This window comes from Leucopleurus acutus (genome assembly GCF_964270905.1).
Source record: "Leucopleurus acutus genome assembly, chromosome: 13".
NCBI lineage: Eukaryota > Metazoa > Chordata > Mammalia > Artiodactyla > Delphinidae > Leucopleurus > Leucopleurus acutus.
Genome location: NC_139155.1, coordinates 61,451,246 through 61,474,218, shown reverse-complemented (window position 1 = coordinate 61,474,218; position 22,973 = coordinate 61,451,246). Strand labels below are relative to the sequence as shown.

The 22,973-nt window shown below is 42.6% G+C and overlaps 1 protein-coding gene across 4 annotated transcripts in view; it reads left to right on the top strand.

Annotated features, from left to right (window-relative positions):
* Positions 1–22,973, top strand: part of PIEZO2 (piezo type mechanosensitive ion channel component 2) — a gene marked incomplete at its 5' end in the record, with an annotated part of 335,237 nt that overhangs the window by 169,279 nt on the left and 142,985 nt on the right. For all 4 annotated transcript variants that reach the window (XM_082853234.1, XM_082853232.1, XM_082853233.1 and 1 more), the window contains one exon: positions 15,534–15,696. In XM_082853234.1, the coding sequence (XP_082709360.1) occupies positions 15,534–15,696 (163 nt within the window). The remainder of the gene's footprint in view (positions 1–15,533; positions 15,697–22,973) is intronic.

The window sequence follows — 22,973 nt, the reverse complement described above, 5'->3', positions numbered from 1 at the left end:
TCAAGATCACACAGCTAGTGAGTGTCAGAGGCTTGATGAGAACTTAGGTTTATGTGACTCTGCTTCCCATTCATCTACAACCTGCCATGCCAGCACTGATGATGCTTTGGGTCCACACATGTTTGCTGCGCCTGCATTATTATAACTATGCTGGGGGCTGGGGGCAGGGGAATGGGGAGACATGGTCTTGGTCTGATAGAAAATACCAACATGTAAACGTTAAAGATGATATGGTGAGTTCATGCTTCCATTTAGTGCAATCATTTGAGGGTGTTTTTTGAGCATCTACTATGTACCAGATACCATATAATGATAGATGCACAGAAGTGGGGGAGAGCAAGGGTGGGTCATTGTGTATGCGGGGGGTAGGACTGAGATGAAGCCTGGCTACCTAGTTGGGGGAGGGGAGAGCTGTTTGTGGAAGCTTGACCTCAGGGGCTGCCAGGCAGGGTTTTGGAGGATGGCTTCGTTGGAGTACGTCTGTCAGAGGTGGAGCATGAGGCACAAATGAGCGTGGAAATTAAACTGAGGACAGTGAAAACGCATCGGGAAGCACTTTGCGGACAAGACCAGAAGCGTAGCTCTTACCTGGTAGTGCTGGGGAGCCTTTGAAGGATGTAACGCCTGGAGAAGATGTTGGATGTGCTTCTAGAAACGTCCTGTGGGCAGCGACACAGACCAGAGGATGAGCCAGAAGACCCTGTAGAAAGCAATGGCAGGAGTTCAGAGGGCGATTACGAGTGTCTGAATGAGACAGTGACGTTGAATATGAGAGAGGGTGTGAACCAAGTGTGTTTCAGGAAATACAGTCTGAAATCACAGCTTGGTGAATACTTGGACTTGGTGCGTGGGAGAAGATGGACTATGAAACGGGTCTCGTCCAGGTGGCTGAGCCCACCCCACAGCTGCTGTCTCCCCAGCTAGTGCCTGCAGCTCTCTGCTTCTCACCCGGCGGCTTCCTCCTGCCCCTTAGAAATTCGCTCCAGCACAGGCAGTGCTGGAGGGGCCTGAGGTGAAAGGCCCAGAAGCGTCAGTGAGCAGTCATGGGCAAGGGCTGCCGCCTCCCTGCTCAGTCTTGGGGACAACCCAAGGGCATTGCATAGCCTTCTGCAAAAGCTTCCAGGAGCCCCTTATGGCAGCGACCTGTAGACAGGACACCTGTCTGGGTGTCTCTCTTCTCCATCCCTCACTGGTCACAACCTCTTGTACTTACCAGAAGGGCTTCCCAAATAAACCTCCACCCTGGGTTTGCCTTCTGAACTAAGAAACCAGTACTAAACCATCTTAACTGATACTAAACTAAAAAGCTTGGATTCCGATTTTCTCTTTGGCATTGATTTATTCTATGAAAGCCCAAAATAGCACTATTATTATCCATAATATTATTACTTTAATCCACAATTATGATTCTTTAGAAATCCTTGGCTGACAATTTTTTGGGGGGGGAGAAGGGTTAGTGTCATGTCTCAGATCCTTAGAAAGTCTGATGAAAGTAATAGACTAGCTTTCCAGAAAAATGCACATACGCACATAAAGAAAAAAACTTTACATGCGGGTTCAGGGGATTCAAAAGTACAACACAGTCCCTGAACCCCACTTTAAAAGCCTTGTTTAGATGAAGACATCGTTGTGTTTCTTTCTCAAATTGTAAAATCGGCAAATAAATGTTCATTCCCATCCCTCAATTACCCAGAAGCAGGTGGGCAGCAAGAGTTAAACTTAGGTCCCAGAATCACACATTCGTGTCTGGGTCATGGAGCTTCTGAGACCCAGAGATACCCTCTCCCTCCTTTTGCACATGGTTATGCGAGACACAGAGAAGTTAAGCAGAAGAACTGGAAATGGGAATTTTAAACTGGAATTTGTCAACATCCAGGTCTGAATGTACACCTAATAAGTTCAGTGAGATGGGAATTTATTACTACTGAATTTGTTTTGCCACCATTTGGTGAGAATTATTATATCAATAATGACAGGAAGAATATTCAAAAAGGCTCAGTAGACAGTGTTGTGTAGGCATCATCTCTGTTAAACTTTCCAACGCTCTGAAGTGGTTATCAGCTCCGTACCAACGAGTGGAACTGGAAACCAAGGCTTGGTACCCTGCCACTCATGGATCATCTTCACATCCACAGCCTAGTCTAGTGGGATGTGACTATTCGGGATCAAAATTTGCAGGGACGTGGTGACTAGGTGTCCCCTTAGGCACCAGTAGAGAAAGCTGCTGTGTTATGAGTAAGACCAACTGCATGGTTTTATCTTTAGTCCAAATAAAGTTCTGGCTGCCAGCACACACCTGTAGGATGACCAGGATTCTGACTTAGATTCTATTTAAACCTGTTGTCAGGAAATGGCCATATTTCATTATAGGACAGTAGATGGAGGTCTCATTCATTCTTGCTAAAAATGTATTAAATACTGTCTTAGTCCTTTCAAGCTACAATAACAGCACACCACATACTGGGGGGCTAAACAACAGACGTTTATTCCTCATAGTTCTGGAGACTGGGAGTCCAAGATCAAGGCTCTGGCAGATTCAGTGTCTGGTGAGGGATTGCTTCCTGGTTCACAGACACCATATGGTCACTGTGTCCTCATCTGGCAGAAAGAATGCAGGAGAGCTCTGTGGGGTCCCTTTTATAAGGGCACTAATCCCATTCATGGGGGCTCCACCCTCATGACCTAATCACCTCCCCAAGGCCCTCATCTTTTAATACTGTCACAGTATTAGGATCTGGGGTATTAGGATTAGGGGGGTTAGGATTTCAGCAGCTGAATTTTGAGAGGACACAAACATTCAGTCCATAACAAGTGTCTATAACTCCCACACAATCGAAAGAAAAGTTAGATCTTACATCTGAGGCTTTTACATCCATGTGATATCATATAATCGGTTTCATTAAACTTTACTCATGCAGTTGATCAAATTTGCTGTTTTCTTTGATCTGCCAATATATCTTGGGTATACTCGAAACTCAGAGTAAAAGCTATAGATTAATGTATGCATACATGTGTGTATGGTCTATGTGTATGAGAGTATGTGTATTATGTGTGTGTATAATAAAAGTAGGTGATTTCCATTTCTTAGTCTGTTGAGAGTTTTACCTAGGACTTTGACTTCCAACTTGGAAAGGAAACTTTTTTTATTTAAGCACAATGACATCATTTAATAAGTATTTGGTGAACAGATCTATTTTTCTTCTAGAAAAAAAAGATGTAATCCTTCATCCTTTTTCCTTCAAAATATTTCTGGAAGAAAAGATTTTCTGACTTGTAATCTCCATCTTCACTAAGTCAGGTCCCTAGGACTTAAATATAAACAGTCTTTGACTGAATGAGTGGTAAAGATCAGGTCCTACAGAGAATTTATGAACTGAAACCTGGAATTCCCCAGGTGGTAACCTTGGCACCTTGTTCTATACAAAATGCAAGGTACCGGCCGGAACGTTTTAGATTTCATTAATGACACGAGCAAATGAACTGTGTAATAGATCACTGAAAGCTTTCAAGTCTTGGTGCAGACAGCACGATGAATAATAGGAAATTCACGCTGTTTGATAGGGAGAAAAAATTTGGATGTTGAGTCTACAGAAAGGAATGTTTTGGAGAATCGTGCTAACAGATACTCTCAGACCTTGGTTCAGATTTCTCATTTGCTCTGCATCGCGAGAGTCTGAAATTAGCTCTTAATGTAGCTTTAGCTGCTATAAAATGTCTTTCCCGCAGCCCAGCCAGTCAAACACCTTAGCTAGGGACTGAGACATCCTCGCTTGGATAAAGCAACAGTTTGTATGAGGCATATTTCATAGGAACTGTTTGGGTTTCCCATCAGAATCCTTGGAAACCTGTCATCCACAATGAACAAAGTGGAAACAGTTCCTCCTGGCTCTTCTTTTTTTTTTTTTTTTTTTTTTTGTGCGGTACGTGGGCCTCTTACTGTTGTGGCCTCTCCCGTTGCGGAGCACAGGCTCCAGACGCGCAGGCTCAGCGGCCATGGCTCACGGGCCCAACTGCTCCGTGGCATGTGGGATCTTCCCGGACCGGGGCACGAACCCGTGTCCCCTGCATCGGCAGGTGGACTCTCAACCACTGCGCCACCAGGGAAGCCCCCTCCTGGCTCTTCTTATGCCCTGATCTATTTCTACAAGCTCACAGCCACACAAAGCTCTCTAAACATATACAAAATACTGGAAGTAGCTAACAGTGAACATTCAGAGGGTTAAGTGACTTCTTTACACAGGACTAAATGACAGTTAGGTCTTCCTGATTGTAGAGCCTGTGCCTCTTCTTGTTGCTAACCTCTGCGGACGTTGTGAAGGTCTGATTACATACCAGGGGCAATCCTGTTGCCTCAGTTTATCCCAACCCTCAGTGCTGGGGGAGCTTGGGAAGCTGTGGTCAGGCAGGACACCCCCCCACACACCAGACTCTCTCCTATACCCACTGACTTACCCAGACAGAGACTCCTCCTTACCTCTGAGAGGTTCTGATGTCTGTTCCCTCCTTCCACACCCTCCCTGTGGTCACTACTGAGGTTTAGGTCCATCTCACTCTTCCTGGGGATTGTGAGATGGCCTGGTGGCCTGTCATCCACAGAGCAAATGGAAATGCTGGTCAATGAACAAGACAGCAGCCCGGGGACCATAAACACCAGATAAGAAAAGGCGGAGCAGCCTAGGGGACCCTCACGCGGCTGTCGCTGACCCGCCTGCCGCAAAGAGAGGGAAGGTTGTGTCACTTGGTCCTCTCGGGAAATGGGTGTGTTTGAAATCTCTGCTCTCGGCTCTGACCGGAGAAATATATTGTCTTAGGAATCCAGGCAGATCACTGGCTTCCATCCTGGAGTGAGTGTTGTTTCGGTGAATGTGCTGGTGTCTTGTGTTGGGATGCTGATGGACATACACTGTGTTCTGGGGGGTGCAGGACCCTGTCCTTAGAAATCTGAGCGGAGCGCTGGCTTTGCCCCAAGTGCGGGTGGACGCCAGCACGTTCCAGAAAACAGGTGTGTAAGTTCTGAAGGAAAATGATGCTGAGATAGGGATGCTGTTCCATTTGACTCTTCTCTGTCTCTGGATTCCTGGCCTGAGTTGCTAAGTGGTTAGCGTTTGTCCCCTCACTTCCCCCTGTACCCCAGGAAGGCTGTGTATCCTTATCCACACATTGCCTGAGTGACTTTTAGGGAAAAGAATAAAACCAAAACAGACAAAAGCAAAGCTTACTCCATTTTTTGCTGGGCACGGGCTCAGAGGGAGTGCTGTCCCTGCCGTGGGGACCTCCTAGGTCAGGCCCCACGGTCCCCAGCCCCACTCAGGCCTGGATGCTGCACATTGTTTGACCAACAGCACCACCCCGGCCTGATTCCATGGCGGCTCCAGAAGGGGTGGAGCCGCCTCACAAGGTCATGGTCTCTCTCTGCCAGACAAGCCGGGGGAGCCCCAGCCTGCTGGACACACGTTCTCTCTGGACAAACAACAGTCGGTGGAGCCCTGGGCTGGGGAGGAGGAATCAGGTAGAAGCTTGGGCCAGACTCCTTCCTCTTTTAGGGAATTTCCTGTTTATAAGGAGGGGCTGGGTTTGTGGAATCCACAGACACAGGACATTAAAACGCCCGTGTACCAGGAGGAAGCTCCAGGGCCCTGGACGTAGTAGGCATTTCATTGAAAGGCTTGTTCGTTCAACTGCCTGGGAGGATGACACCGTCATTCCAGCCTAAACATTAGCCCTTATGGAACATTCAGTCCCACCAAATTTATCAACTATAAAAAAATGATGATTTCTTATACAAGTCAATAAAGGGGTATTTATTACATGAAGACCTGGTACCTAGCATTGAGGGAGACATGAAGAGGGTGGAAAGGAAGTGTAAGCAACAGCCCCATCCTGAATTGCTGACCCACTCTCAGCAGACAACCGAAAGCTCAGGGTCAACAGGGACAGCTTTGTGTCCATCATTATCAGGGAACCAGACTATAGGGACCCAGTGTGGCCGGTTGGCTTTGTGGTGGTGAATCAAAGGAGGTCAGTATTTGCACAGGGAGTGGGGAGAGTTTGTGAGGGGTCGTGACAGGGACACGGAAGATGGTGAGCACGACCTTTGTGACCATCCTTGAGAAATCCAGCCCGTCCAGAGCAGGAGACTCGCCGCCCGAGAACAGGGCAGAAACACGCACTGCCCAGATTTGCAGGCATACAAACCCCAGTGGCCACGACTCACTCTAGGAGTGTTTATTTTGTTTGTTTATTTATAAAAATAACGAATCTATCTTTAGAGGAAAAGTCTCCCAATAACCTAGCTCTAAACCCATAAATCAGTGATTTTGTAATAGGTCTTGAACTGCTAAAACATAATTTCCTAGAATTTCAAGCAAAGGGATTTGCAAAAGAAACCGTTTCCTCTCCATCCCACATTGTTAATTTTATCCCTGCTGTAAATTTTTCTCCTAGGGAAATCCCCTGGGGGAGGCAGCTTCATGGAAATACTGCAGTGAGATGTTCAAGGACCTTTGGGACCACCTTCCTTTTCGGATGTTGATATGTCCCAGGACAATCTCTGCCATTCAGTACATTTTCAACAGTTAACATATTTACAGATGCAGCTGGTTTAAAACATGACATTTGTATCAAGTGCTGGTTAGGTTTGCTTGCCGCTGTTTCTCCTGTTTACATTGTCTCAGATTTGGGGTTTCCCCTCTATTGCCCTTGACACTTCATACTGCTGTTAGTCCAGTGCCTCCCCCCATCGCATTTACTAAGGTGTAATTTACAGCCAGTGAAATTCTCCCCTTTTTAGGTGTGTCGTTCTATGAGTTTGACACACATACGCAGTCATGTGATCACCACCATTTCAAGATTTATAATATTTTCATCATCCTAGAAAGCCTCCTTCTGCCCCTTTGTCCTCAGTCCCCTACCTTTGGACTCATGGACTCACAGTCTGTGGCCTTTTGTGTCTGGCTTCTTTCACTTAACATAATGCTTTTTAGGTTCATCCACTGAGTTGAAAGTATCCTTACTTTCATTGTTAATCGTATTACATTGTATGGATCACCACAATTATCCAGGGTCCAGTTGGTAGATGTTTGGGTTGTTTTCAGCTATTGGTGATTCTGAATAAAGCAGCTCTAAACCTTTGCCTACAGGTCTCTGTGTGGACATATATTTTGATATGTCTATTGATTATGTCCTCTGCTTTTAGTCTGCCTTCAGTCAGTGAATCCTAAATTACTTGAAATGCTTTCTGAAAAAACTTTGAAAACGAAATCACATTTTAACGGCACGGGAAACTATTTAGAGAGATGCTTTGGCAGTTCTATTTGCAGTGTGGGCCAACACGCCATAATTCATGCCTTACAAATTTATATTTTCATTTCTTGGATTTACGGAACATAGGGTGCATCTTTTGACAGGTAAAAATTCAGAGATTTTTTTCACTCCTTTGATTAATATTTTATTCCTGGAACAATTTTGATTTGTTTTACAGCTTAATATTTCTAGTTTGTTATGATGTGCTTGAGTAAAGAACCTTATCCCTCATCTGCAATCTCAAAATCGAAAATGCTCTGAAAACTTGATGTTTTAGCCTCATTTCTTGTTGGCAAAACCTGACCTGAACTGACCTGGGAGCCAAGGGGAGACCATTGCATTGAGTGTGAAGGGTCACAGGTGTGTGTGCTTGGGGCGGGACGGGGCGGGAGGGGGGCACTGCCCTCGTGCCTGCTGCCACCATTACATCATCTTGTAAGAGGCGCCTTCCTGACATCTGGAAAAGTATGAATTTTGCAACACATGTGGCTCCGAGAGATTTGAGGAAAGGATTTATGTTATCTTCATCTGTCCTCAACACAACTGCTACCTGTTTGATAGAACAGAGCTGTGCTGGAGAGTGATTTTGAAGCTTTTTTTTTTACTGTGACTACACCAGTACACTTTTATGTCATGATCCAATACAACACAGATACCTACAGTTTCAAAAAACAATAGCTGCTCTTACTGCATGCAGTGTGCTCCTGTTTTATTCTACTATGTTTCATGAAAAAGAAAATGCTGGTTTGTGCCACTGCCTTTATTTGATAATAAACTAGTTAGTCGTGGCCTGAAGCTGGGAGAACCCTGAGCTGCACGGTGACGCTCAGCACGGTGGCAGCAAGCGGGGCTGGGGTGGGTGGGGGAGACTGGAAGTTGATTCCAGCCTCACTGGGAGTGGATCCCGCAGTGATGACAAATGCTTACATCGCATGGCCTTTGCAGACGTCACGGTGACATGTGAGGGCTGCTTTGCAGCAGAAACGTGTGCAGATTGGATTCATAATCCTCACACTTCAGATCCCGCAGAGGAGACCCCGAGACCGTGTGTCTTCCAGTTATCTGGAGTAAATCACCCAGCTCCAGAGTGAGGGCTGCAGTTTACACAGGTTGGATTTTAGTCACTTCCCATGTTGCTATCATCCGCAAGGCCTGTGCAAGCTAATTAGAGGATCACCATGGGGGTGGGTCAGTCAGGGTTTGTGGGGAGCCGGTGTGAGGCAAAGAATGTATTTCAGGAGCTAGGCTGTGCACAGTTGTGGGCGCTACTGGGGAAGTGAAGGCCCTGGAGGAAAGAAGAGCTGAACCAGTCCATCTAGGAGTTGAAGTGGGACCCTGATGGGAGCTCGGGGAGAGGCCCTGGGGCAGCCCTGTCCCTGTGCAGCTCCGCTTCTGTGGAGCCGCGGTCGAGCATCAGTGTCTGGGCTCCAGAGGTCACCAGAAAACCAAGTATAACCATCTCAGCAGTTCATATTCATTTAAATAATGCTCATTTGACATTTTAATTATTTTATTGGAATTCAATTGACGTTGACCTTCCTACCAACTCTGAACCAAAGGACTCGCTTCCCAAAAGGAATGGCCTAAATGAGGTTGTTCTTTTCTAGCTTCTGAAGGTGACGGCGGTTGTGTTTATTCCTGAGTCTGCTTCTTGGCCGTACCTGAAACTCCAATGCTTTTCTTTCTTTGCTCCATCTTCATTTCCCTGCCTCCTTATTTGGAATTTTCTGAGTCAGAATGAAACTTGACAGTTGGGACGACCCCAAGAAGTCATTTTGTTGGTGAGAAACTTACAAAAGCAAAGTGGTTTGCCCATGAATATCCACACCTGCCTCACTGCATCCCTGGACTTGGATAGGAGGATGGTAATTGAATTTGATTAATGAGTCGATCAGACCAAATATAATCATGGCCATGACTGCATCAGTTGGTCATTATCGTTCCCAGGCAGATAATTGACTTTGTGTTTTCAAGATGTGTTCTACACGAAGAATTCTAGGCAGTGTGTCTCTTCTGCCTTTTAAAAATAATATGAAACATTAAAGATATCCTTTTGTGTGTACCAACCAGCTTTCAAGGATCTTAAGAACCTGGGCACTACCAACACAGGTGATTGAGTCCCTGTCTCCTGACTTTCATGGAGCTCTTTATGGGTGAATCTCTAACTGGTCTATATTCCGTACATTTGCTAGTTCTTTTGTTTTTTTGCTTAATATTATGTTTGTGAGATGCATCCATATTTATTGATGGAGATGGTCACACGTACATTTGCACTGATGTATTGATTCATAGTATCTTATGGCTCTATTCGCTCTCCTCTTGATGGACATGTGGGTTTTTCCCAATCTCCAGCTTCCTTGACCCCCTTTCAAGAGGGATAATCTCTCTGAACAAATAGGATCAATGTGACTAACCAGATTGGAAAGGAAATGTCTGCCTGTTGAAGAGAACATGATGTTTTAAGTAGTTTAGCATGTGCTTTTCTATATGGAAAATGTAATTGAGCTGAGCCTGGAAAGTCGAGCTATGTAGGATAACATTTTATGGGGAAATGTATTCATTGATCTCGTTAATTTATTAGCATAGGGCTTCTACCCATAACCTGGTCAGCCTGGTTTCAAATGCAGAATTTATTTGAAATAAAATTTAATTTGTTGTTAAATGCTCTGTAATGCACACCGACGATCCGTTTATGGAGGCTTCCACAAATATTTACTCTGTGCTGTGCGTGGTCCCTGGACCATCTAATTTACACTGTTGACTTTAGCCAACATATATGAGAAGAAAACTCTCACCTCCACCCTGTCAGTCAAGACTTCCCTTTCAGGCACAAACCCCACGTGGCTTCCAGGGTGACCTGCCACCTGCACACAACATCTCACGCTCATGGAAACGCCGCCTCTGGGCACCACTTCTCGAGACCAGTGCACGATTTCCTCTGCAGTCTCAGTTCCGTGATGACAGTAGGGCCTCATTTGCTCTGAACCCTTCAGCCGTTCTGGTTATGTGGATGCTTTGCCAGAAATCCGAGTCCAGTAGGGAGGACCTGGCCATAACCCCTCTTCCTGATTTATCTCTGTGTTTAAGACACTTTCATAACCAACACTCAGTGCCCAGGGACAGTGCCTGGCACGTGCTAGAGGCTCAATAAATATCTTTGGAGTGAATACATAAAAAATCCCACCAAATCAAGCCATTGTTCATTAGCTACAGCACATATTTCTTTTTCTTGAAATGTTTTCTCCAATATATGCATTTAATAAAACTGCATATGTATTCTGAATGGCTTATAATTTCCAATTTTGAAAATTAAATTGTGTCCAAATAATTAAGATGTTACTCATCAACCCCTCGATCTTCAGCTGTTCCCCAGACCGCAGTGACGTGTCCTGCCCTTTGTACTTTACCTTCCCCGAGCTAAAGTACGGGGCTCTTTGTGGCAGACAGCAGATCTAATTCTTCAACAGTACTTTGCACAAACTATTGTCATAGGAAGGAAAGAGTAAATATTTGGAGATAACATTAATTCTGCCAGCCTGTACTCAGAGCACACACTGTACCACACACACACACACACACACACACACACACACACACACACGTAACATGTAAACATATATATATATATAGTCGTCCTGGATACAGAGGTTCACAAACAAGTCAGCGACATAAAGTATTAAGTGTACGTAGGCATTTAGGCATCTAAAGGTGGCAGGTGGTGGACAGGCTTCAAGGTGGAGGTGTGGGAGGTGAGTCTTGACTGATGACACCCTGGAAGCGTGTGTGAGAAGGGCGTTGTGGTCCAAGGGGGAAGATCGCACACTGACTCGGAGGAACAAACACCTGCCTGTCCTGGTGTATGCGGTCAGCGTGGGTGGAATTTGAGGTCCAAGGAAGTCATAGCAAGAGACAAGGCAGACGGGCCTGCAACACCGAGGGCCTCGCGGGTGTGCTTGGGACTATGGACCTTCCTCATCAGCAGGGCGGTGGGCATGCCCAACCTGTGCTTCTCAAAGTTAAGCTTGGGTGCTAATGCGGAGGAGGCCTGCTTAGCAGAGGGGACGCCCTGAGGCAAAGTGACAAGGATGCCGTTCAATAATCCAGAAGCCAAAATAGAGGAGGGCGGGGAAGAGAAACACAGGCATGGAGACAGAATCTCCAGGTTTCCTGTGACCGATGGCAGGGCCCAGGTTCTGTCCTGGTTGCTACACTGGTGACAGCACCGTCTTTCAAGGTGAGGAATAAGGGAGGAAGAGCAGATTTTGGAATAGAGATAGCATTTAGTTGTAAGAAGCTGTCGAATACTGAGTGGAGATGTCTAGTAGGAAAATGGGTCTTGGGGACATGCTTGGGCTGGGTGTGCAGGTTTGTAAGTCGTCGTGCAGATGCTGGGTGGAGCCTCGGTGGTGAGTGTGTCATTCAGGTCTGCCATGTGGAGTTAGAAAAAATAAGTGAGGACTTGCCAACTCATCAACATTTACGCGGGAGGCAGAGAAGAGGAGCCTGGTGGGCCCAGCCCAGCCCCACACTCCCTTGGGGGATCTCCCAGCAAGGTGAGCCTTCGGGGGTGTCCAGAGGGAGGTGGAGAAGTAGACAGGAGAGGGAAGGAAAGCAGGGAGAGTGGATGTGGGAGCGGATTTGTCCAGCGCAGCACAGAGGCGGCATGGGATGGGGTTGGAATGGGCCATCGGGCCTTGCGGTGGGAGCAGTGATTGGGGGGAAGCTGCGGCACCAGGTAAAAGCGGGGGCAAGTGCGGTGAGTGGCAGCTCCCGACAAGGGCTCTGCCGCCAGCTGTGCATTTGGTCCAGGCTTCAGCCTACCCTGCGTTGGTTTCTTCTTTGCAAGATGAGGAAATGGACTAGATCTTTTCTGGTTTCTTCCAGCTCCATGGCTGCAGTGACTTCCTGAGTGAGTGGGTGGATCGGTGGGAGGAGGGCTGAGGGAGAGGAATGAGGTATCACTGACTGCAATTATTCGGGGCTTATTCAAAACCAAATGTATAAAGATTAGCTACACGTTAGTATAGTTTCCAAATTGTCCATTCATTGTGATCAAACCTATAGACCAGTGAGGAGACACTGAGTCAGCATTTTCTAAAGCTTGCGCCGTGAGCGCTAGCTCGGCAGAAGGTAATAGGTGTCAGATAAAACTAAGAAATGGTTTGTGGTCAAATAAATTTGGCAAATGGAGGCTTAAGTAAGCTCAGAGTTACTGTTTTACTACAGAACTTCTCAAGTTCTTTACTATAATAATACTCGTTGTGATTTTCTAACACTTATTTGACCAGCAACTGTTTTTTTTCTCCTTTCGTCTTGTCTTGTTTTGCTTTAATTTGCAGCACTTCTGAGGACTAGCGCTCTGATTACTGTAACTCAGTAGACACTGGTCTAGACAGTGAAGAAGGAGACTTTAGTGATAAGATGGTCCCCACAGGACATATCGGTTGGACTTTGTTGTCCACGGCCCGTGTTATCGTCTTCTGAAGGCTCGTTGTGTCCGCTAGGCAGTGCCATGAATGTGCTGCTGTGTTAGCTCGGGACCCGAGAGCCGCAGTTGATAGCTTGGCACCTCTGTGGCTGAAGGATTCCATTCTGAGTCGGATTGCAGCCCAGTCCTGGATCCAGGAGCTGCATTCTGTCACAGCAGGTGGAGGACTGCTTTTGCAAGCTGCGTTCATTTACTCCCTTAGTGTATGTGGGCTATCGAGTGTCTCTTTGGGGACCAAGAAGCACAGAGCTGGGGCTGTAGCCTCAAAGCCACTGTTTGCAAATGGGGATGCGCCTGCAGAGAACAGGTGGGAGGAGCCCGGTGCTGCTGGCTTTCTGTAAGAACTCTTTCTCCTCCAGTCTGCTTGGTTGGTGCTTTTCATAAAATGCCATGGTCATCTCATTTTCCACAAAGGAGCCACAATAATTTATCCCCCCAAATCCACCCGGGAAGGACCCACCAGCTCCCCTGACAGCCCCACACAGGAAACACCCCTACCCCGCCCCAGCCTGGCCTTTGTTTTCTGGCCTCTCTCCGAGTTCTCATTCTGGTGATATCAATTCTCCTTTGCTCTGTCTGATCATGTTAGATGTACTTTAAAAGTAGACAGCAAACCTCTACATTTTTATTATGATGAAATCAATCATCAGGTTTCATCGTTACGATTCTGGATTATAAGTTTCATAAGTAATTATAAAGTTTGGATGAAGTTTTCATAATTGACTTACTCTTAACCCATATGAAAGGAACTTGCCATCTTTAGAAACCTTTCACACAACCACGTGTGTTTTATTTATGGAAGTAAAGGGATGTCTCATCACTTTCATGTTTCTCTATTCAGAAGAGTTTAAAGTCATGTGGAAAATCGAAGCTTCTACAGGGGATGCCCTCTTCCAGTCCATTTTTATAAAAAGCCAGTTAGACTGGTCTAAGGAATTCTTCCTAGAAGATCTTGGATTAGAAGACTCTTTACTTAATGAAGATTTAACTTTTATTTATATTATAGTAACAAATGGATGGAAATATTCTAAATGTACAACAGTAGTGGACTAGTTGAGTAAATCCTGTCTGACTGTGAGTGTGGTGAGGCTTAAAACTCTTCAGTGAGTTGTGAAAATGTGAGTGATGTATTAAATGAACAAATCATTGTCGAAATCCATAGGTAAAGTATGAGCCTAGTCTTGTTAACTCTCAGAACGCATGTCCATGCACAGAAGGAAGACTGGAAGGGAAGGCCGTGGGGATATGTACAGGAGGAAGCAGTGGTTGACAGCATAAACTTTGCACTTGCAGGGAGCTCGAGGATAATTCTGTTCTCTCTCTGACTCTCTGTGTGACTTTAGGGAAGTAAGTCTACCTTTTGGAGCCTTACTTTTTTCATATGTAAAAGGAGGCTAAGTAATAATGCCTAACTCTTTAAGGTGATTGGTTGGACTAAATAATATGTACGAAGCTCTGAGCACAAAGCAATTGCTCAGTAAGTGGTAGATATTATTACTAATTTTTAAAACTTTTATTGAAATATAGTCGATGTACAATGTTGTGTTAGTTTCGGGTATACAGCAAAGTGATTCAGTTATATATACATATATATATGTATACATATATATTCTTTTTTAGATTCTTTTCCATTATAGGTTATTACAAAATATTGAGTACAGTTCCCTGTGCTAAACAGTAGGTCCTTGTTGCTTATCTATTTTATGTACCGTAGTGTGTGTATGTTAATCCCAAATTCCTAATCTGTCCCTTCCCCGCCTTTCCCCTTTGGTAACCACAAGTTTGTTTTCAATGTCTGTGAGTCTATTTCTGGTTTGTAAATAAGTTTATTTGTATCATGTTTTTAGAGTCCACATATAAGCGATATCATATGATGTTTTAGTTTACTAAAATGTTAACATGCTTATTTCTAGGTGATGGGGTCTTGCTATTATTATGTTTTTACCAATACATCACATATCCAATGTAAATGACTACAGTATGTATTTCATCACATGAAGTGTATATGGAAAACTATGTATCTTTACATGCATAATTTCCTATCTTCTGCTTCCTGTCCCTAAACAAGTTTTATCTCTGATACACTTTGGGTCACTTTCATCTGAGTCCAGTGAGATAAAGAAGACAAACAGTGTTATCTCTTTGGGGCAGAGGAAGGACGCAGGATGTGGGGAAGGCCTCCAGTGAAAGGCAGCTGTCAGGTCCTACTGACACTGGAACCGAATCTTCTGCGTTCTCTGTTAACGATCTTTCTTGGAACAGGATGGAAAACAAAATCAAATCAGTATTCAAAATCATGAAGAGCTCCTATTCAAGGATTGCTTTAACATCTTCTCCGTTTTTCCTTCTAACTTTGATACTTCCAAGGCCCAATATCTCGTAGCTGCTTGTGTACATCTAGTATGTAACTGCTCCAGCTAGATTGCAAACAGCTGTCTCTGTACTGGACGCGTGGTTTATTTAATAACAAGTTAGTTCATTAGCACGTTTTAGGAGTGAGAATTGGTTTAGGGTTCTTTATACTATTTCTAAAACTCCCTGGAAGTTTCCTGAATCTTAGTAGATTACATAAGACCGGGGTTGGTGAAAAGCTTTCTGGTACCTTCTGGGCAGAAACTGAGCATTCTTTATTTTAAATCATTAAGAAGATTTAAGCATACTTTATGATGGTTTAACCATAGCAACATAAAAACAACTAAATTTCCTCTCCACCCCCCGCCCCCTGCTTTTTTCCCCTCCATAGCTTAAAGGGAGCTGATGCTGGCAACGGGATCCGAGTGTTTGTGCCTGACGTCGGCATGTTCATAGCCAGTCTGACCATCTGGCTGGTCTGTAGGAACATCGTTCAGAAACCAGTGACTGAAGAAGCAGCGCAGTATAACCTGGAGTTTGAGAATGAAGACTCGGTAAACGTGACTTTGTGCCTCTTCCTTCTTTGATTTCTGGGGCCTTGACCTTGGTAGGTTGTGACAGTGTAATAGTGAGATATGCACTGTGCTTCATGCCCTCCCGTGCTGGGCGGTTACTTGGCACACCCTCGTGTGGGCATTCTCACCCATGCCTGGGCCACGAGGAGACAAGTTCGGAGACCATGAGGGCTGCCCTGCGAGAGGCATCGTCCCCTAAGGGCCTGGGCTTGAGCCTGTGTCTCTTCACTGTCATCTTTATTCAGATGGGGAACCTTTCAAATTTGTATCATAGCCTATGGTCTAGGTACCTTCATTACTGCAATGCTCTTAGAGAAGTAACACCTGGTAGTTGTAAGAGAAAAAAATTAATTCTACCTTGAAGGAGGCTTCCAGTCTGTGCACCTTGCTGTCCCGAGTCAGTGTGTTAACTCCACATGCTTCCATCGAGGTATTTTTAAAGCCCTCCAGAGAAAAAATATATGCATTTGGAAGAGTGTAAGAATGAGTAAAATGTATGTGCATTTTTAGCTAAGTTTTTAGCTGGACCAGGGGACACGTCAGATTTCACTCCGTGGTGAATGGGAGCATTCTGGCATGAGACAGCTGTCACTCTGTCCCTGACCTGTTTGTTCTAATAACTGCACTTTGTTATGTGAGCCTAGGTGACATTGACTTAAAAAGTAATTGATTTGGTAATTGAAAGATGAAATTTACAGTGAAAAAATTTCCTTAAAAGAGTACATTTGGGCATTTGACATAAGACACAAGTACCAAATATTTCATTCATAAGCTTTGGCAAGAAATTAAACCTATAAAACTGAAGTTACTTGAAATTACTTGTATTGAGAATGATAACCACGAAGCCATCAAAGGAAGAAAATTCTCAGTTACAGCAGATGATGTACATGCTTCACAAATAAGCAGCAACTTACCTTGTATACTTATCAGAAATACAACAATGAAGAAAGAGTGAATATGATTCAATTAACCTCTGCAGACTAGAAATGATGTTATCGCCTAAAATCCTTATGGGTAAAAGATATACAATCACATTGCATATCCATATTCTACTATTTTTAAGACAAATGTTAAAAAAGGTACATGGTGTAAAAATTAATTATAGCAAGGTAATAACTACCCATCTCTTGTATTCAAGTTTGCAAACTACACAACACTTCTTGGTGTCCTGAAAATAGATAAAACTATGAAGGTGCTTTTTCTTCTGGTTGGCTTTATAATTATATGACAATTAAAATTTTTAAGATCCATTTTTACATTTGAAATTTATTTTATAATATTTACAGTTTTGGAAATCAGCTGGCTTAAATAATTACCCCAAATTTTCCAGGTTCAGTGAAAATAAATCCATTAACTCAAGCTCTCCAGACTTAGGGTTTTTCATTATTATTATTTATAAAGTGAGGTTGATTTTCAGCTATCCTCATATTATAGATGGAGTGTAAAGGATATTTACTGGGAATTGAGTGGACTCTAAAGTCGGACTTGGAAGCCACCTAAGGTGGCTGTGTGATGTTGGGAAAATTGTTTATTCTCTTTTTCTGCAAAGCAGAGATTGTTGTGAGGACTTAATAATAAAGGGCACCCGCTCTCCCTCTGCTCTTCTCCAGTTTGAGAGGCAGTAGAACAATCTCAAAAATTTCAAATTCAGAGTCTTGTAGAATGAAAGAAAGCTAAGTTGGAGGGTGTGTTTGAGGCCATCCCACTTGGTAAAAGAATCCCCTCTGTGCCTTTAGTAACAGACAACCATGACTGAATTATAAAGCTTCCTATAAAAAGGACTTCTGCCTCCAAATTCAAACTCTCTTTTGCCATAAAACTAGGAAAACCTACACTGACCTATGGAAGATAAGGGATGTTAGGTTAAGGTGAAGATCACACATCTGGTGCAGAAGAGACACGATATCATTGACTAATTCTAAAATCATGTTTCCTTCCTGATTCTCCTCGGTTCTCCAAGACAGGCTTATGGTACCTCTCTCCCATTTGAAAGTTGTTTAAATATCTGTGCCCTATATATTATTGATGACATTATTTAACAATAAGGAAAAGAGGGGTAGCTACTCTAAACATTATTTATTGGGGCTTTGAAGATACTAAATATCATTATTATGAGGTTGATTTCCCTCTCGGTTAAATTTGTTTGGGTCTAATTTAGATATTAAGTTCCATTGTCTTAGTACATTCCAGCCCCCAGATGGCCCAGGGGAGCAGGCTAGAGTCAATCTTCTGAGATGAATCCAGGAGGAAATCTTACTGGGGAACCATCTAGCTAGAGTCTGAAAAGAATAGAAATACGTGGCCAGGAGAAATAAGCAAGACAAGTTGTTTTATTTTGAAGTCCCTAGCATACCTCCTGCTACTTGTAAATCTTGGCGTTTGTGTTCTACATTGCTTGGTTTTTGAGGATCCTTTGAATTTTTTTTTTTTTAATTCCTGGCTTTTTTTTTTTTTTTCCGGCTGCGTTGGGTCTTTGTTGCTGTGCACGGGCTTTCTCTAGTTGCGGCCAATGGGGACTACTCTTTGTTGTGGTGCGCCGGCTTCTCATTGCATTGGCTTCTTGTTGTAGAGCAAGGGCTCTAGGGCACGTGGGTTTCAGTAGTTGTGGCACATGGGCTCAGTAGTTGTGGCTTGTGGGCTCTAGAGTGCAGGCTCAGTAATTGCGGCACATGGGCTTAGTTGCTCTGCGGCATGTGGGATCTTCCCAGACCAGGGATCAAACCCGTGTCCCCTGCATTAGCAGGCGGATTCTTCACTGTGCCACCAGGGAAGTCCCAAGGATCCTTTGAAAGGATAGTGTTTGCTGGCGTTCCTTCTTCCTTCATTTATCTCAGTGGAGAAATGGCAGATTAATCAATCCTCTGGTGCCTGGGAGAATTCCTTTTCAAATCTAGCATGGTTTCAAAGTAGCAACTAATCCCTGGAGAAGGCTCAGGAGTCTTCCCTAATCTTCATGGACTTGTTAATGAGGCTCAAGTTTGCTGTTTTAAAGGGCATCACAAACCCAAGGATTCCCCCTAAAAATCCCCAGGGGGCATGGGTGGGAGGCTTTGCCCCTGTTCTTGAATTTTACGGAGAGCAGACCTCAGTCAAGAACCAACTCCCCAAGTGCCATAAAACGTTCTTTTCCAGCTGACGTATCTGTGGTCTTGTTTATTCATTCATTTTAATTCGGAAGCAGATCGACAAATCATAACTGGGAAAAAGATTCTGATTCTTAAGCCTTTAAAAAAATGAATTGCGTTATGAAAATTAAATTGTGTAGAAAGGTTATCTGTGCAATAAAACACCAATTACATCAGTAATTTTACCAGGCTGATAGCATCTGTGTGTTTATATACTTCTAGGTCTTTCTAGCTATTTAACGAGATTTCAGGCCTTATTTTTTTTGAAACAGATAATAGTTTAATATACTATTGAGCTAAATTTATGATAAATTAAATCTTTATTCAAGTAGGAATTTTAGTCTCAACTTAGTCTGCTTCAAGAGGCATCTTCTAAATAGTCTGACAAATCAAACATGAAGGATATAAAGAATATTCCAGTATAAATCATTGCCCATCCATTAAAAATTCAGTGATGTAACATTTAGGTCCTGATAATGTTATTTGGAAATTCCTTCGGAACCTCAAATCTGCACCCTCCTTTCTAATACCTAACGTTCATTAGTCTACTGTAACATCTGGCCCAGAAAATGACCAGCTGGGCTGCACGTCAAGCTTCAACTTTGAAGCTCAAGTTATTCTTTTTTTAAGAGCAAGAAACAAAGAATGGAAGAAATCAATCTCTTTATTGTCACCTTTTAATTAGGCATCTGCTCAGTTCCCACCTGAGATCTAGTCCAGAGTCACCTGCTTTACATTTTTCTAGATCCTGGCTTTCAAGCACAAAGACACGGTCATCCGTCTCTGTTTGTCTTTGGTTACAGAGATTATTACTGACCCTGAACCACCCGTTTTCTTTTATGAGAACCAGCTAAATTTAGCTCTTCTGACTGCTGTGCTCCCTGTAGAAATGAAGAATTCAGGGAGTGATGACAAAAGCCACAGTTCTAAGGGTGCACAGACCCTTCCTGTTGCCTAAAAGTGTCCTGAAAGTTTCAGGACCCAAATAATTACTTGTGATGAACTAAGATGCAAAGAAAATGCATGTCTTTATTGTTAAAATGTCAAAAGGTTGAGCAGTGCTGTACCTACCCTGGAACCCACCACTTTCCTTTCCCATCCTCCCATCCATCTGTCTGTTCCTAACTCCAATCAGAACTTTTTTCTGGAGCCTGATCTCTGCTTGGAGCACTGTGCCAAGTCTAGGGTGGGATGAGTCTTTAACTCATTTTGAATTTATTTTTGCATATTGTGTGAGAGTAGTTTCATTCTTTTGCATGTAACTGTACAGTTTTCTCAACACCACTTATTGAAGAGACTGTCTTTTCTCCATTGTATATTCTTGCCTCCCTTGTCATAGACTAATTGACCATAAGTGGGTGGGTTTGTTTCTGGGCTCTCTGTTGTGTTCCATTGATCTATGTGTATGTTTTTGTGCCAGTACCATACTGTTTTGATTTCTCTAGCTTTATAATATAGTTTGAAATCAGGGAGCATGATACCTCTGGCTTTGTTCTTTCTCAAGATTATTTTGGCTATTTGGGGTCTTTTGTGGTTCCATAAAAGTTTTAGGATTCTTTGTTCTAGTTCTGTAAAAAATGCCATTGCTACTTGGTAGGGATTGCATTGAATCTGTATATTGCTCTGGGTAGTATAGGCATTTTAACAATACTAATTCTTCCAACCCTTGAGCACAGTATATCTTTCCATTTATTTGTGTCATCTTCAATTTCTTTCATCAGTGTCTTATAGTTTTCAGAGTACCGGTCTTTAACCTCCTTGGTTAAATTTATTCCTAGGTATTTTATTCTTTTTGATGCAGTTGTAAATGGGATTGCTTTCTTAATTTCTCTTTCTGATAGTTTGTTATTAGTGTATAGAAATGCAACCAATTTCTGTATATTAATTTTGTATACTGAAACTTTGCTTAATTTATTAGTACTGATAGTTTTTTGGTGGAGTCTTTAGGGTTTTCTATATATAGTATCATGCCATGGGCAAATAGTGCCAGTTTTACTTCTTTTTAATTTGGATGTCTTTTTTTTTTCCTTGCCTAATTGCTGTGGCTAGGACTTTCAACACTGTGTGTAAAAAAAGTGATGAGAGTGGGCATCCTTATCCTGTTCCTGATCTTAGAGGAAAAGCTTTCAGCTTTTCACTGTTGAGTATGATGCTAACTGTGGGTTTGTCATATGTGGCTTTTGTTATGTTGAGGTATGTCCCCTCTATACCCACTTTGTTGAGAGTTTTCACTGTAAACAGACGTTGAGTTGTGTTGAGTGCTTTTTCTGTATCTATTGAGATGATCATATGATTTTTATTCTTTGTTGATTGAGCTGTGGTTGTTGAACCATCCTTGCATTTCTGGAATAAAACTTACTTGATCATGGTGTGTAATCCTTTTACTGTATTGGTGGATTTGGTTTGCTAATATTTTATTGAATATTTTTGCATCTATGTTCATTGGAGATATTGGCCTCTAATTTTTTCTTGTGGCCTCTTTGTCTGGTTTTGGTATCAGGGTAATGCTGGCCTTGTAAAATGAGTTTGGAAGCATTCACTCCTCATCAGTGTTTTGGAATAGTTTGAGAAACATAAGTATTAACTCTTCTTCAAATGTCTGATAGATTTCCTCTGTGAAGCTCTTTGGTCCTGGACTTTTGTTTGTTGGAAGATTTTTAATTACTAATTCAGTTTTGTTACTATTATTTGGTCTTTTTATATTGTCTGTTTCTTCATGATTCAGTTTTGGAAGGTTATGTGTTTCTAAGAATTTATCCATTTCTTCTAAGTTGTCCAATCTGTTGGCATATAATTGTTCATAGTAGTCCCTTATGATCCTTTGTATTTCTGTGGTAACATCTCCTCTTTCATTTATGATTTTATTTATTTAGGCCCACTCTCTTTTTTTCTTGGTGAGACTGGCTAAAGATTTAGCACTTGTCTTTATCTTGTCAAAGAACCAGCTCTTGGTTTCACTGATCGTTTCTATTGTTTTTTAGTTTCTATTTCGTTTATTTCCATTCTGATCTTTATTATTTTCTTCATTCTACTAACTTTGGGTTTTGTTTGTTCTTCTCTTTTTAGTTTCTTCAGGTGTGATGTTAGTTTGTTTAATTGAGATTTTTCTTGTTTACCAGGGTAGTCCAGTATCACTATGGACTTCCCTTTTAGAACGGCTTTTCTTGTGTCCCACAGATTTTGGAAAATTGTTTCCATTTTCATTTGTCTCAGGTATTTTTTTTAATCTCCTCTTCATTTCTTCATTGACCCAGTGATTGCTTAGTAATATGTTGTTTAGTCTCCATACGTTTGTGTTTTTTCCAGTTTTCTTCTCATAATTGACTTCCAGTTTCTTACCTTTGTGGTTGGAAAAGATGCTTGATATGATTTCAGTCTTCTTAAATCTATTGAGACTTGCTTTTTGATCTAGCATGTGATCTATCCTGGGGAAAGTTCCATGTGCACTTGAAAAGAATACGTTTTCTGCAGTTTTGGATATCTGTTTTCCATCTGGCATAATGTGTCATTGATTTTCTGTCTGGATGATCTATCCATTGAGGCAAATGGGGTATTAAAGTCCCCTACTATTACTGTATTACTGTTAATTTCTTCCTTTATGTCAGTTAATATTTGCTTTATAAATTTACATGATCCTTTGTTGGGTGCATGTTTACAAATGTTATATCCTCTTGTTGTATTGATCCCTTTATCATTATGTAATGCCCTTCTTCGTCTTTTTTACAGTCTCTGTTTTAAAGTGTATTTTATCTAAATATTGCTACTCCAGCTTTTTAAAAAATTTCCATTTGCATGAAATATCTTTTTCTATCCCTTCACTTTCCGCAATGCATGTCTTTAGATCTGAAGTGAGTCTTTTATTTTTTTATCCATTCAGCCACCCTGTATCTTTTGATTGGAGAATTTAGACATTTAAAGTAATGTAAAGTAATTATTGATAGGTATGTTCTGCCATTTTGTTCGTTGTTTTCTCATATTTTTTTTTCCCTTTGGTAAACCTTCTCTGTTCCTTTCTTCTCTTGTTCTCTTCCCTTGTGGTTTTATGATTTTCTTTAGTGTTATGTTTGGATTCCTTTCCCTTTATTTTTTGTCTATCTATTTAAAGGTTTTGGGTTTTGGTTTCCATGAGTC